Source organism: Lynx rufus, unplaced genomic scaffold (assembly GCF_022079265.1).
Source record: "Lynx rufus isolate CCGP_SWC_20201006 ecotype Redwood Valley unplaced genomic scaffold, mLynRuf1.p SCAF_2, whole genome shotgun sequence".
NCBI lineage: Eukaryota > Metazoa > Chordata > Mammalia > Carnivora > Felidae > Lynx > Lynx rufus.
The window spans coordinates 103,285,274-103,301,361 of NW_025814834.1; the positions used below are offsets into that span (position 1 = coordinate 103,285,274).

The 16,088-nt window shown below is 42.5% G+C and overlaps 1 protein-coding gene and 1 pseudogene across 1 annotated transcript in view; one reads left to right on the forward strand and one right to left on the reverse strand.

The window, feature by feature from the left end:
- The window catches only part of CFAP221 (cilia and flagella associated protein 221), a 104,624-nt gene that overhangs the window by 67,943 nt on the left and 20,593 nt on the right, over positions 1–16,088 (forward strand). The window contains exons 14-18 of the mRNA XM_047085581.1: positions 1,010–1,115; positions 4,176–4,309; positions 6,908–6,988; positions 7,636–7,743; positions 8,044–8,178. Of these exons, the coding sequence (XP_046941537.1) occupies positions 1,010–1,115; positions 4,176–4,309; positions 6,908–6,988; positions 7,636–7,743; positions 8,044–8,178 (564 nt within the window). The remainder of the gene's footprint in view (positions 1–1,009; positions 1,116–4,175; positions 4,310–6,907; positions 6,989–7,635; positions 7,744–8,043; positions 8,179–16,088) is intronic.
- On the reverse strand, positions 14,295–14,789 carry LOC124515682 (60S ribosomal protein L12-like; annotated as a pseudogene).

Here is a 16,088-nt window from a genome sequence, read left to right on the forward strand (position 1 = left end):
CAACTTTTGTCAAGGCCAAGGCCACACTGGACTTCTCTCTGTCCCTTAAATAGGTCTCCTTTGTTCCTGAAACAGGATCTTCATACTCGCTGGTTCCTCTGCTCTGAATTCTCTTCCCAGGTCATTCTCTCCTCCTCATCAAGTCTGAGATCAAGCCTCACCTCCTCAGTGAGGTCTTGCCTAATTATTCTTGCACCAGTGGCCAGACCAACCCCCTTTCCAGTCCCTCGGTCATGCCCTTGTGCATTTACTCTTTTATCATCTTCATGGTATTTATCCTCTAGATTCATTTAAATGTTTATTGTTATCACCTCTGCACACACACACACACACACACACACACACACACACACACACCTAGAACATCAGTTCTGTGCAGGCAGGACAATTGTTTGATCTCATGGTATCTGCAATACCTTGAACAGAACTGGCCACAGCACTGGCACGTCGTACTATTTATTTGTTAAATAGAGTCCTTTACAGGATGGAAAGGGGTATTAATCATGGAAGGAATGGTCCTTTCAGCCACAGCTTTGTGCACAGGTAGCACTCACCTCCAGTAGCAGGTGCTCTGGGTGCAAAGCACAGTGATAGACAGTTAGCATTGCCCAAAATCCACAGCCCTGTTCCCACACAATCGTCTATTTATTTGGTCCCTCCACTCTGAAAATAACACGGCAGGAGAGAATTATTATTCAGATACACTAAAAAGAAGGAATGTGGGACTAGTCATTCTTTCCACTCTGGAAATAGAAAAACAGGGCTCATAAATTGGGTGGGACAAGGCCAGATGACAACTTGGTCTTTGTTTGTATTCAGGCAAGTCAACATGGCCGAGACCTTGAAGTCCCTGTGGCCTCACCCTGGGGCAGCGTGCCATTTTCCCTGTGAAGTCTGACTTAGAGCCGAGGCCTCAGCCCTTAGCGTGGTTGGGGAAAATGAATTAACTCGTACGTCAAAATGAGCATGTACCAATTTAATAATCTGAAGCTGTCCCTTCTCATTCCAGATCATGGTTCATCGGAGGTTACTCATTATGCTGAGTGCTATTCATAACATGGACAGAGAGACCATAATCAGAAAGCTCAGCCAAGGAAGACAGACAATAACATCAGGTAAAGCACAGCTGTCAGGTGCAACGATGCTTCGGCCATAAGTTCTCTGAACATGATTCTTCTGTGTAATGAGGTTAGCTGCATAGAGGTAAAACAGTTTCATAAATCACATCCATTAGGGTTTTGTTTTGTTTTTTATGGCCACCATAACAAAGCGACACAAACTTAATGGCTGAAAACAAACATAAATGTATTATCGCACATTGCTGGAGGTCAGGAGTCTAAAATCAAGGTGTCAGTGGTGCTGGCTCCTTCTGGAGGTTCCAGCCGAGAGTCTGTTCTGGTCTTTCCAGCTTCCAGAGGCCCTTTCCTCATACCACTCTGACCTCTTGCTTCAGTCGGGACATCTCCTCTGACTGTGACCCTTCTGCCTCCCTCTTACATGGATGCTGTGACAACATTGGGCCCACCTGGATCACTCAGGACACTCTCCGCATCTCAAGAGCCTTAACTCAATCACACCTGCAAAGTCCCTTTTATCATGTAAGGTGATGGAGTCACAGCTCCCGGGGAACTGAACGTGCACATCTTTTAAGGGGACCACCTCTCGGCCTACCCAGGACGTGAATCAGATTTCCCCACCAGGTTTGGTTGAAATGCCCAACTGAGAGTTAGCAAGGCCGACCAACCGGGTCAAGTTGTAATGTCCGCAAAGGCTGGGCATGGTTTAATCTCTTGTTTTGTGTGCCCTCTGTTCTGTCGGGTCATCAGAGAGACCGGAGTAGTCCATATTCCTACTTGCTGACTGAGTGGCTGCATCTGGTGCTGTCTCAACCTACCATTTGCACAAAAAGCTTTTTATCTCATATCATCTTTGCTACTTAAAGGCATTCCAGTCCTTGGATACCCGAGTTGACTGGGCTGTTGGAGCCACGCTCTCAGTGGCTTCTGGGAGTCCAAAAGCTGTGTCACCATTTTCTCCATCTGCGGCTTGTTTGCAGACCCACGGGCAGGCCCCTGTCCTTCCAGACCCTTCCCGCCCTCCCTAGCCTGAGGCCTCCGAGCCTGGCTCTTTGTTCTTCCTCTCCTTCAAGATCTGGATAGGTGTTTTTTTTCAAAATATTTTATCGCATTTTAATCCTTTTTTTTTTTTTTTCTTCATCCATTGCTGTTTATTGAGTCCATTATCAGAGGAAGAAAATACTTGCCATTTATCACAAAACAGTGGGCTGGGCTTCACCACAGGAGGGTGTGGTTTGGGGGGCAGCAGGTGTGAGGCTTAGAGTCCTGCAGAGGACAAGCAGCCTGTCCAGACCTTCACCATGGACACACCTGACAGTCATTGGGCATGTCCCCAGCAGTATCCCATCACTTGTCACAGGCAGGGCCCCCAAATCAGAGCCAGGGAGAGACCCACATAGCCCCAAGGGAGGGAGAAACCCCGGTTCTTCCTCCCCTTCAAGATCCAGATGGGTATTTTGTTTTTCATAACATTTTATTGCACTTTAATTATGCTTTTTTCTGGGGCACCTGGGTGGCTGAGTCAGTTAAGCATCCAGCTCTTGGTTTGGGCTCAGGTCATGATCTCAGGGTTTCATGAGTTCGAGCCCCACATCGGACTCTGCTCTGGCATCACAGAGCTTGCTTGAAATTCTCTCTCTCCCTCTCTGTCTGTCCCTCCCCCACTCGCGTTGTCTGTCTCTCTCAAGTAAATACATAAATAAACTTTAAAAAGAAATTATGTTTTTGGGGCACCTGGGTGGCTCAGTCAGTTGGGCATCAGACTTTGGCTCAGGTCATGATCTCACAGTTCGTGAGTTTGAGTCTCGCATCAGGCTCACTGCTGTCAGCGCAGAGCCTGCTTGGGATCCTTTGTCCCCCTCTTTCTCTCCCCCTTTCCCCACTCATGTGCTCTCTCTCTCTCTCTCTCAAAAATAAATAAAACATTTTTTTTAATTATGCTTTTTTCCCCTCCTATATTATTTTGATGTCCGGTATTGATGTTTCTAATAAAGGAACTCTTCAAGTATTGTTTTGTTTTGTTTTTTAATTTTTTTAAATGTTTATTCTTGAGAGAGAGAGAGAGAGAGACAAGAACTCCAGTGTGGGAGGGGCAAAGAGAGAGGGAGACGCAGAATCCGAAACAGGTTCCAGACTCTGAGCTGTCAGCACAGAGCTGGACTCGGGGCCCAAACTCGTGAACCATTAGATCATGACCTGAACCGAAGCTGGACACTCAACTGACTGAGCCATCCAGACACCCCCTTTTTTAAAGTATTGTAAAGTTTACCTGTTAATTATATATGGACCCATGTAAAATGTCTTCATGGTTTTTTTTTAGTTTTTTTTAATGTTTATATATTTTTGAGAAAGAGAGAGAGAACATGAGTGGGGGAGAAGCAGAGAGAGAGGGGGACAGAGGATCTGAAGGGGGCTCCACGATGACAGTAGAGAGTCAGATTTCAGGGCTCGAACTCTCAAACTGTGAGATCATGACCTGAGCCAAAGTCGGACGCTCAAGCAACTGAGCCACCCAAACGCCCCTTCATATGTCTTTTTTTAATATGATCTTTTTCTTTGCTGACAAGGACAAAGAATATTCATTAGCAATCCTTTCGTTAGGAATTATAGTTTTTTTGGAGGTAAAAAAATGAAATTTTTAAAAATTGGAAAAGGGGTGAGATAAAGAACTAAAGAAAACTACAAATGGGACCGTATGCATAGACTTCTATTCTTTTCTTTTTTTTTAATTTTTTTTAATTTTTATTTTTTAATGTTTATTTATTTTTAAGAGAGAAAGAGAGACAGAGTGAGAGTAAGGGAGGGGCAGAGAGGAAAGAGAGAGAAACAGAATCAGAAGCAGGCTCCAGGCTCTGAGCTGTCAGCACAGAGCCCGATGCAGGGCTCGAACTCATTAACCGTGAGATTATGACCTGAGCAGAAGTCAGATGCTTAACTGACTGAGCCACCCAGGCACCCCAGACCTCTATTCTTTTCCACAATGGCATGCAGCACGTATCCACTAATTGGTGGGTGGCAAATAAGAAACTGAAGATGGTAATTTCACATAAAAATACCCCAAGAACTCCCCCAAAGTGCTGTTTTGTTTCTCACCCACAGATAAGAATTCGTCCAGACACCTCCTGTCCCAGATCAGTCGAGATGATTATTCCAGCTCGTTCTTTGTCTCACCCAAGAAAGTGCTGCCCTTTGCCTTCCCATCCTACAGTCCTCCTCAGAGCTCCAACGAGTTGGTAGGTGCTGTTGGACTGTGGGGTGGGGACGGGGCACGAGCAGATGCTTGTTGGGCAGATACCAAGGCAAGCCGTACCTCAGTCTCTGTCCCTTCACCTCCCCCTGAGAAGCTCCCAGGGGACACCTGTGCCCAGGGACTTGTGACCAGTGGGAAACCAGGGATCATCTACTGCCGCCTGCCCGGCCCCTAACACACATGTGCAGAGCTCCCTGGTAATCTGCACTGGGTGGTTTCCAGCCTGGAAGCCAGCAAGAACCCCTCCAGACAGCCCGGGGAACCGGGCCTGAGAGCAGAAGGGCAGGTGGAGAATCCGAGAAGGCCAGGCCTGGGGAGGTGGGCCCCACTGCATGGGCAATGGGGCAGCCAGGGACGGGTAGCCCGGGGGTCTAACACTCTAAGCCATGAGACTCTCAATTCTCTCTGTCTTTCTCTCTCTCTCTCCTTCTCTCTCACTCTCTCTGGAAAGAGGTGAGACAGTTCATTTTCTTGCCTTATGGGCATGATGATGCATTAAAATAAAAATAATAGCTGACTCTTACATTGCACTTACCATGAATCAGGCAGTGCCTGAAATGCCTCACTTGTAACAGTTCATTTAATCTTCAACGAATCTATGTGATAGGCTTACTGTTTTACAGAGGAGGAGGAAACTGAGACACAAGGTCATATGGCCGGTAATAAAATGTAGCCTAAGTTCATGTCCTTAGCAATAAAAGGCATCTTTAATTTGATGCTGAGGGACATCTGGGTCAGTTGGTTAAACGGACAACTTCGGCCCAGGTCATGATCTCACGATTCGTGGGTTTGAGCCCCACGTCGGGCTCTGTGCTGACAGCTCAGAGCCTGGAGTCTGCTTCAGATTCTGTGTCTCCCTGTCTCGCAGCCCCTCCCTGCTCACACTGTCTCTCTCAAAAATAAACATTAAAAAAAATTTTTTTTAATAAATTGATGTTGAAAGTGCACAGGCAAATTATTTATTTATTTATTTTTAAATTTAAATGTTTTTTATGTTTATTTATTTTTGAGAGAGGGAGAGACAGAGCGTGAGCAGGGGAGGGGCAGAGAGAGAAGGAGACAGAGAATCCGAAGCAGGCTCCAGGCTCTGAGCTGTCAGCACAGAGCCCGATGCAGGGCTCAAACTTACGAACCACGAGATCATGACCTCAGCCGAAGTCAGACGCTCAGCTGACTGAGCCACCCAGGCACCCCTAATTTTTTACTTTTAAAGAATAAGCTTGCCATTCACATCCTACGATGTATTTTACACATTGCCGGTTCATCTACTCAAGAATTGCAGGACTGACTTTAGAAATTCCATGTGTTTTCTGCATTAGATAATTTTTTTTTAATTTTTTTTTTAATGTTTATTTATTTTTGAGACAGAGACAGAGCATGAACGAGGGAGGGTCAGAGAGAGAGGGAGACACAGAATCCGAAGCAGGCTCCAGGCTCTGAGCTGTCAGCACAGAGCCCGACGCGGGGCTCGAACTCACGGACCGCGAGATCATGACCTGAGCCGAAGTCGGATGCTTAACCGACTGAGCCACCCAGGCACCCCTGCATTAGATAATTAAATGACCTAAAAGATCAGACTACAGAATTCCTAGGGAATAATAAATCGGTGATTTTCAAGCATTAATAAGCACACTTAATAATTAATGGGGTACAAAGGGTGAGAGGGATGAAGAGATCACTGTGCTGTGGGGCGCACCTCATTATTTTTCAGTCGTTCCCATCTCACACATTCCATCTGGCATCTTAGTCCTACAAAGACTTCTCTGCCACTCAGGGTTGATGAAAGAGTGCTCAGCACTCCTGTTTATAAAGAATTGTATAATTCATTCCACAGATACTTTATCTCATCAATTCTTTTTTATTACCATCTTTGAAATTGGGAAATGTCTTATAATGGATGGCATGTTAGATTGCATCGGATTCATTTCATGATGGTGTCTCAGATTGGGTGAAGTACAGTATTTATCGAATGTCCATAGTATGTCAGGCAGTGTTCCAGGTTCTCTGGGTGATGGAGGCAGACGGCATGCAGGAAGGTAATGCTTTGGGGATCAGCCCCTGGGGAAGGGAAGCAGTGGGAGCTGGCATAGGACAGAGAGAGGAGAACCGCCCTCCTGGGCAGAGGCCTCAGCTGAACTCGCGAGGGGCTCTGAAGCTGGGGCAGCATGAAGCCACCCGGCATTTATACCTTTGTTTCAACTTGAGGTTGTAGGCAGGCCTCCCTGGGTGAGGCACAGGACCTTGAAAGAGGCAGCTCCCTTCAACCAAAGCAACCCCTGAAGAGGGCTGACCCCTGAGAGTTGTTTCTGTCGAGAGGACTCCTTGAAGTAGGAGGACTGAGTCTGTTAAGCCTGAAGGGGATTCTGGGTGGCATATTGCAGCACCCACAACAATAGGAAAGGAAGAAGGATCACAGACACTATGAGATGAGGGGAGGCTGGTCAGCACTGCCTCCATGCCTCACACATCAGGTAGCAACTGTGGTCACGGGAAAGGTGACAGGAGGTAGAGGAATAGAAGCGTAGCCGCTTTTGCCCAGCGTTGATTATGTGTCCTTGTCTTTTGAATTTCCTCATTTTAGGCTCCTGATGGCCTTGGACCAGTCCCAATTAAATCTTCGGAAATCCAAATCAAGCAGAGTTACTCTTTCTTCAATCTGCAGGTCAGACCTGTCATACGGGATTAGCTAATGGGTTTCTTATGAAGTGTACAAAATATTCTTGAATTTGAATTGCATTACCGGTTTTGTTCTTTTATAGTTGATACACTAGAGCATACCGTGTGTGTTCTTCTGCTATCATTTGATGGTATGTGCGAGGTGTAACATACGTGGTTTCTCTTTACCCTGGGGATATATGGTATATATCGCGTGCGTGAAGCTTTCTGAACTACATATATTATAAACTTTAAGAAAAAGCACAAGATGAAGTGAACAGAAGTTAGTCAGCCTTTCTTGAGGTATACAGCCACTTCTGGTTTCGAAAATATAAGTATTTTAAATCACTGGTTTGTTAACCAGTGTTCGGTGTATTTCTACAGATGAGCCCTGTGGTACAGAAGAGTAATGGCAAATGCACATGTGTCCTGGGACCCAGAGCAGGGACCGGGAACAGGGCTTGGGACTTACGCTAATGTCCCCCAGTGCTGGGCCAAACCAGTGCTTGACCGCACAAGGTGATGGCTGCAACCCGGTACTCGTGTTCCTTTTACCGTTGGGCAACTCAGAAGTGCTGTTATTGAGAATGAGATCCCATTCATTGGTAACGGGTGTTTTAAGAGCGTTTAGTCAGTTGTCTTCTTTGACCTCAGGTTCCTCAGCTGTACAAAATTAAAGGGTATCAGCCATTCTGTGTCCAGAGATCGTCAACGAGCTACAGACCTCAAAAGCTTGCTCGAACCCTGAAACAAGGGGCTGAGGTAACACAACCCCCACCTTTAAGCATTTCTCTCAGGGGGCCTGGGTGTCTCCGTTGGTTGAGCATCAGCTCTTGATTTGGGCTCAGGTCACGATCTCACAGTTCATGAGATCGAGCCCTGAGTCAGGCTTGGGATTCTCTCTGTCTCTCTCTCTCTGCTCCTCCTCCACTAGCACCCTTGCGCTCTCTCACTCTCTGTCTCAAAAATAAGTAAATAAACATGAAAAATAAAAAGCAGTGCTCTTATGTTTCCGCTCTTGTCCTGGTGTCAAGACTAACACGCTGCCTGGTCCCTTCACAGGATGAAGCCACCACCATCATAACTCTGCCCAAGCAGGACGCCACAACTCAGCTCCCTGGCAAGACCTCGGTCTTGGGCATGAAACCACCTGAGGCCTTAGCCAGGTCTCCAGATTATGACCCGCTTTATATTTTTGTAAGTGACAACTGGCAGAAGTCTCATGTTGTATGTTCCTCTGTTTCAAAAGTTACTCTATAAGAAAACAGAAGCATTACTTGGGAATATTTTTCTGTCTTTGGAGTTTCAAGTGTTAAGCGATATCTCACCTTTGAAATCGATTGCCAGCATTTATTGTTTGAAGAATGTCAATGTTCCTGTCTTCTAGCAATTCCAGAATTTATTTATGTTTATGAAAATACCTTTATGGTCTTTTCTAATTTCATATAATTATATGATATTATATATATATGTATATACATATATGGATATTATATGTATATGTATATACATATATGGATGTGTATGGATATACATATAATATGGATATTATATGTATATGTATATACATATATGGATGGTTAAAAAAAAAGAAGAGGGTACGTAGGTGGCTCACTCAGTTAAGCATCTGACTCTTGTTTTCAGCTCAGGTTGTTATCTCACAGTTGTTAGATCGAGCCCCGAGTCAGCGCTCTATGCTAGGCACGGAGCCCGCTTAAGATTCTCTCTCTCCCTGCCCCTCCCCTGCTTGCAGTCTCCCCACTCTCTCCCTCTCTCTCAAAGAAAAGAAGAAGAAGAAGAAGAAGAAGAAGAAGAAGAAGAAGAAGAAAGAAAAAGAAAGAAAGAAAGAAAAACAGCAGAAAGAGAAAGTTAAATCAACCAAACCTCATCACTCAGAGCTCTCTGGATGCCTTATTTCTTCCTTGGGCATTCCTTCCATACTTCTACCTCTGTCTCCCAGATTTCTGTTCCACTTTGTTTCTGTAGCCACACTTGATTAACTTCCCTGAAGCACACCCTAACCATGCTACTGTCCTGCTCCACATTCTTCACTGACTCCCCATTTTCTTCCAAATTAAGTCCAAGCCTATGTGAGACCAACAACAAGACCACCCCCTTCTCTGCGTCCCTGCATAGTTCCCTGCCAAACTCGGTGCACTTTCCTCCCTCACCAGGCCTCCACTTCTGCTGATCTGCCCTCGTGGGGTCCCTTCTCCTACCCTTATATTTCTTCCTACCCAAGTCCCAAGTGAATGAAACGCTGACAGGAAATCTGATGAGGTTCTATGTAATGATGGGATCATCAGTGAGATGCCACAGTAGTTGCCCAAGTTATGGTTTATGTTTTAAAGACAGACACACACATACATACAACCAAGAACAACCTTAGATACTAGTTGAGAAAGTCTTCTTTGGAGAATCTCCAAATGGGAATCTCCATCTCTAAGGTGGGCAGAGATGCTGATACTCAACACCAAAGGTCTCTCAGTCAGCTAGTGGGAGATGTAGGACAGAAACCTGCCTATTTCCTGGTTGTTTGCCTCAGGGCTCTTCCTCCGAACTGTGTTGCTTTCCTACATTAGCCATTATGGGGCATTTTTTCATAGTCACATTGGTTGAGAGGAGTGTTCCTTGGAGACTTAGAATCTTAGAGCTGGGATAAACTCACAGGATGTTTAACTCAGAGATTTTCAAACTTCATTTAGAACTACAGTCCTCACATCAGCTGAAATTTTATGTCAGAAGGCAATAGGTAAAATGACCTAGAATCCTACTTACTTGCTGGGATGGCAGTGGGGTAGAAGGCTCTCCTGGGGAAGATGTCCCTGCAAAACTGTGGGGCTCCCCACAGCAAGATTTGAAAAACACTCTTCAATCTTTTGTCCCCCAGATTCACCCATTACCACCCCCTCCCCGTTCTAAAAGACAGGAAATTGGTCTAAAGGAGTTACCGGAATTTTCCATAGTCACACTCATACTTCCTTGGAAAATATCAGTAGTTACTTATTAACTCATTAATTCCACAAATACTAAGAGCATGCCTTAGGTTAGGAACCTAAGGTTAGGGGCGGTTCATCAGAGGGACACAACAATTCTAAATATTTATCCGCCTAATAACCAGAGCTTCAAAATACATGAAACAAAAACCCATTGAAATGCAAAGGAAAAAAGAGAAAAATCCACAATTATAGTTGGTGATTTCAATACCACCCCCCTGTCAATAGTTGATAGAAGAAGTAAACAGAAAATCAGTAAGGATATAAAATATTTAAATACCACTATCAATCAACGTCACCTAATTGGCATTGCTAGAATACTCTACCCAAAAGCAATAGAATGAAGATTCTCTTCAAGTGTATACAGAAAGTTTGCCAAGATAGACCATATTTGGGACCATAAAATAAGTCTCAATAAAATTAAAAATACTCCGATCATATGAAGTATTTTTTCTGGTTTTGAAGAACTTGAATCAGAAAAGAAGAGCCTAAAGATATCTACAAACCTCCCCTCAAAATTAGGAAGCTGAATTAAATACTATAAAATAGGCTATATTGGGGCACCTGAGTGGATCAGTCAGTTAAGCATCCGACTTCTGCTCAGGTCATGATCGCACAGTTCAGGGGTTTGAGTCACGCATTGGGCTCCATGCTAACAGTTCAGAGCCTGGAGCCTGCTTTGGATTCTGTGTCTCCCTCTCTCTTTACCCGTCTCCTGCTCTCTCTCTCTCTCTCTCTCTCTCCCAAAAATAAATAAACATTAAAAAAATTTTAAATGGCCTATAGTCCAAGGAAGAAATCAAAAGAGAAATTGGAAAGTATTTTTAACTTAGTGAAAATGAAAACAAAAAAAATTTGTGGGAATTTTATAATGCTTTACACCTACATTAGAAAGTAAGGGTGGGACTTAAATTAATGTCCTCAGCTACTCTTTTAGAAATTCAAAAAAGAAGAGCAGATGAAATCCAAACCAATCAGAGAAGAGAAATAACAAAGATTAGATTGAAAACCAGTGAAACAGAAAAAAGAAAAACAATAGAGAAAAACTAGTTCTTTGAGAAGATCCGTAAACTGGATAAACCTGTAATCTAACTGATTAGGGAAAAAATGGTTAAAAGGCATAAATTATCAATATCAGGACTGAGAGAAGTAACATCACTACAGACTCTATAGATATTAAAAAGATAATAAGTTAATGTTATGAAAAACTTCATGCCAGTAAGTTCAACAAGTTAAATGGACAAATTCCTTAAAAGGTACAAAATATTAAATCTTATTCAAGAAGAGATAGATAACTCTGCTAGCTCTATATCTATTTTAAAAATTGAATTGGTGATTAAAAGCCTTCCCACAAAGAAAACTGTAGGTACACATGCCTTCACTGCGGAATTCAGCAATCCTTTTAAGGAAGAAATAATACCAAATCCACAAAAACTCTTCCAGAAAAGGGAAGAGGAGATTACTTCTCAACTCATTCTAGAAGTCAGTATTACTCTAATGCCAAAGCTAGACAGAAACATTACAGGAAAAGGATCAACAAATATCCTTCATGAGCATAGATGCAAATAAATAAATACATGAACAAGCAAATAAAATTTTAACAAATCGTATTCATCATACAAAAAGAATAATGTATCATGAACAAATAGGGGCTTATGCAAGAAACACAAAATTAGTTTAATGTTCAAAACTCAGGGTACTTCACCATTTTAACAGACTAAAAAAGAAAAAACAACATGAGCATCTCTATAGGTACAGAGGAGCAGTCTGTCATTCCTGATACTTAGTCTCAGTAAGTGACGGACAGATGGGAACTTTCTCAGCCTGGTAAAGAGTATCTGTTAAACACCTGGAGGGTCACCTGGGTGGTTCAGGCAGCTAAGCATCCACCTCTTGATTTCTGCTCTGGTCATGATCTCATGGTTCGTGAATTCGAGCCATGCATCAGGCTTTGTGCTGACAGTACAGAGCCTGCTTGTGATCCTCTCTCCCTCTCTCTCTTCTCCTCCCCCACTCACGCTCTTTCTATCTCTCAAAATAAATAAATAAACATGAAAAAAAAAACCAACCTGGAGTTAGCACAATACTGAATGGTAAATGATTGAATCCTTTCCCCCTAAGATCAGGAATAAGGCAAGGATGTCTGCTCTTACTAATTCTATTAAGATTGTAACTATAGCCAGTGTAACAAGTCAAGAAAAAAGAAATAAAAGTACTCTATATTTGAAAGGAAAAAGCAAAACTATCTGTATTCAGAAACAAAATTATTGTCTGTGCAAAACATACAATTGAATCTATCCAAAAATCTGATAAAACCAATAAGTAAATTTACCAAGATTGCAGGATATAAGATCAAGACACAAAAATCAGCTATATTTCTATAGACTGGCAACAAACAGTCCAAAACTGAAATTTTAAAAATTCATTTCACTGAACAATAGCACCAAAAAATATGAAACACTTAGGGATAAACCTGACAAGAGCGTGTAAGACTAATACACCGAAATTAAGAAAAATTGCTGAGAGAAATCAAGAAAGATCTAAATAAATGGTGAAATACACCATATTGATGGATTGGGAGATTTAATATTACTAAGACATCACATGTACAAAGTAACATAAAAGTATTTCACACAATCCACTCGAAAGCTTGCAGCCCACCCCCACCCCACTTTTAAAGAAATTGACAAGCTTACTCTAAAATTTATTTGGAATGCAAATATATCCAAAACAACTTTGAAAAACAAAGTTGAAGGATTTACATTACCTGACTTCAGTGGGTATTGTAAAGCTACACTGACCACGACAGTAGGGTATCAGCATAAAAACAGACAAACAGATCAATGGAACAGAACTGAGAATCGAGAAATAAATGTGTTCATACATACATGGCCAGTTAATTTTTGACAAAGCTCAAAGACAATTCATTGGAGAAAAGATAGTCTTTTCAAGAAATAGTGCTAGGATATTTGGGTATCTATTTACCAAAAATAAAAATAAAAGAACTTTAATCTGTACCTCACACTGTTTACAAAAATTAGTGGAACATAGACCTAAATATAAAACTAAAAACTAGAAAAATTCTAGAAAACACATAGAAGAACATCTGTGTGTACTTGGGTTAGACAAAGATTTCTTAGAACACCAAAACGACAATCCATGAATGGGGGGAAAATGGATTAATAAGATTTGTCCAAAGTAAGAATTCCTGCATTTCTAAAGACACTGTTAAGAAAATGAAAAGATAAATCACAGATTTGGAGAAAACACTTTGAAATCACAATATCTGGTAAAAGACTTATATCCAGAATATAGAAAGAACTCTCAAAGTTCAATACTAAGAAAACAACTCAATTTTATTTTTATTTTTTGAAAGAGAGAGAGAGAGAGTGAGAGAGCACATGCATGCCATAGAGCAGGGTAGGGACAGAGGGAGAGAGAGAGAATCTTAAGCAGGCTTCCTGCCCAGCACAGAGCCCGATTCAGGGCTTGATTTCACGACCATGAGATCATGACCTGAACTGAAATTGAAAGTCAGATGCTTAACTGACTGAGCCACCCACGTGCCTCAACAACCCAATTTTAATTTTTTTTTTTAACGTTTATTTACTTTTGAGACAGAGAGAGACAGAGCATGAACGGGGGAGGGTCAGAGAGAGAGAGGGAGACACAGAATCTGAAACAGGCTCCAGGCTCTGAGCTGTCAGCACAGAGCCCAACGCGGGGCTCGAACTCACGGACCGTGAGATCATGACCTGAGCTGAAGTCGGACGCTTAACCGACTGAGCCACCCAGGCGCCCCTCAACAACCCAATTTTAAAATGGACAAAAGATCTCCACCAGAAATACACAGGTGACAAATATGTACATGAAAAGGTGCTCAAAATAATGCGTTATTAGCAAAATACAGATTAAAACCACAATGAGATACCTCGTTAGAATATCTAAAATTAAAAAGACTGCTGGTGAGAATGTAAAATGGTACAACTACTTTGAGCAACAGTGTGACAGTCTCTTACAGAAGTAAAAAGTTAGTTGTAAACATATACCTATCATATGATCCAGCTATTCTGGTCCTAGGTATTTACCCAAGACAGATGGAAGCATGAGGCTTGAGTAAGAATACTCATAGCAGCTTTATATGTTTCCCAACCTGGAAAAGAGTGACCACCAATAGGTTAATGGATAAACAGACTGTAGTATTACTATCCAGTAGACTACTCCTCAGTAATAGAAAGCAATGAACCCTTTTTTGTTGTTACTGGTGGCGGTGGTGGTTTGCCAAATGATCCTTTATTGAGATATTTTCCGTTGTTGTTATTGTTCACTAGCTGGGCATTCACCGCATCACTATTGATGTCATCTATGATGTCATGAGGGTGGCGGCCATCAGCATTGCAGCCCACGGACTGGGCAGTCCCCGGGATCTCTTTAATGGTTCCAGAGAGTTCTCCGGCTAAAGATCGGTGCCGCATCTGTTGGGCAATGTTGACGCTCTCATCAAAAGTGATATTTCCACCGTGCTTACTGTTTTTCTGCTCCTTTCTGTCTCTTGGTGGTTCCTTGAGGGCTTTGATAATCAGGGCAGAGGCAGGAAGGTGCCACTTCAATCCGGGGCTGTCTGTTCTGAATGGTCAGTTTCACCGTAATCCGTAGACTGTTCTAGTTACCATTTGCCTTAGGAGAAGGACGCAGGGGGCCGATCTTCGGGCCCAGGGCATGTGTGACACCAACTTCCCCACCAGTGCGCCTCAGGTATATGACTTTGATCTTGTTGCGGTCAAACTTGGGCCACATGGTGGAGGCGGCTGGTGTTAGATGAACCTGGATTTGGGACAATGGAAGACAGTTGTACCTTTGCCTCCTCTGAGCTGAAAGCCGAACTCCTTTTTTAAAAACTGAAGTATAGTTGAGATGCAATTTTATATTAGTTTCAGGTGTGTAACATAGTGATTCAACGTTAATTTATGACTTAGTGCCCACTGCAAGAAGTATAGTCACTATCTGTCACTGTATAGTGTTATCAGTATTATCGACTATATTCCCTATGCTGTACTTTGCATCCCCATAACTTATTTATTTAAAAAAAATTTTAATGCTTATTTATTTTTGAGAGACAGACAGACCATGAGCAGGGGAGGGGCAGAGAGAGAGAGAGGGAGACACAGAATCTGAAGCAGGCTCCAGGCTCCAAGCTGTCCTCACAGAGCCTGACACGGGGCTCAAACTCATGAGCCGTGAGATCATGACCTGAGCCTAAGTCGAAAGCTTAACTGACTGAGCCACCCAGGTGCCTCTATTTATTTTATAACAGGAAATTTATGCCTCTTAATCCCCTTTATCTGTTTCACCCATCTCCCCACCCACCTCCCTCTGGCAACTACCAGTTTGCTTCCTGTATTTAGAGTCTGGTTTCTTGTTTGTTTTGTTTTCAGATTCCACATGTAAGTGAAATCATTCCATATTTGTCTTTCTCTGTCTGACTTACTTCATTTTTCATAATACCTTCTAGGTCCGTCCATATTGTTGCAAATGGCCATACTTCATTCTTTCTATGATTAATATTCCTTTGTATATATGTACCGTATCTTCTTTATCCACTCACCTATTGATGGACATGGGCTGCTTCCATATGGTGGCTGTTGTGAAAAATGCTGCAGTGAACACAGGGGTGCATATATCTTTTAAAATTAATGCATTCATTTTCTTTGGGTAAATACCCAGAAGTAGAATTGCTGGGTCATATGGTATTTCTTTTTCTTTTTTCTTTTTCTTTCTTTCTTTCTTTCTTTCTTTCTTTCTTTCTTTCTTTCTTTCTTTTTTTTTTTTTGAGTAACCTAGAAAAAGTGAGCTCTTGATACATGTAACAACATGGATGATTCTCAGAATAATTATGCCGAGTAAAAGAAATCAGACCAAAAAACGAATACAGGCTGTATGATTCAATTTGTGTCAAAGTCTAGAACATCTAAAGTAATCTATAGAGACAGAAAGCAGATTACTGACTGTGTAGTGATGAGTTGGATGGATTGGTATGGCAGAGCAGGGAGGAAAGACAGAGAGCTTACAGAGGGACAAGAGAAAACTTTGGAGGGTGATCAAGAAAAATCT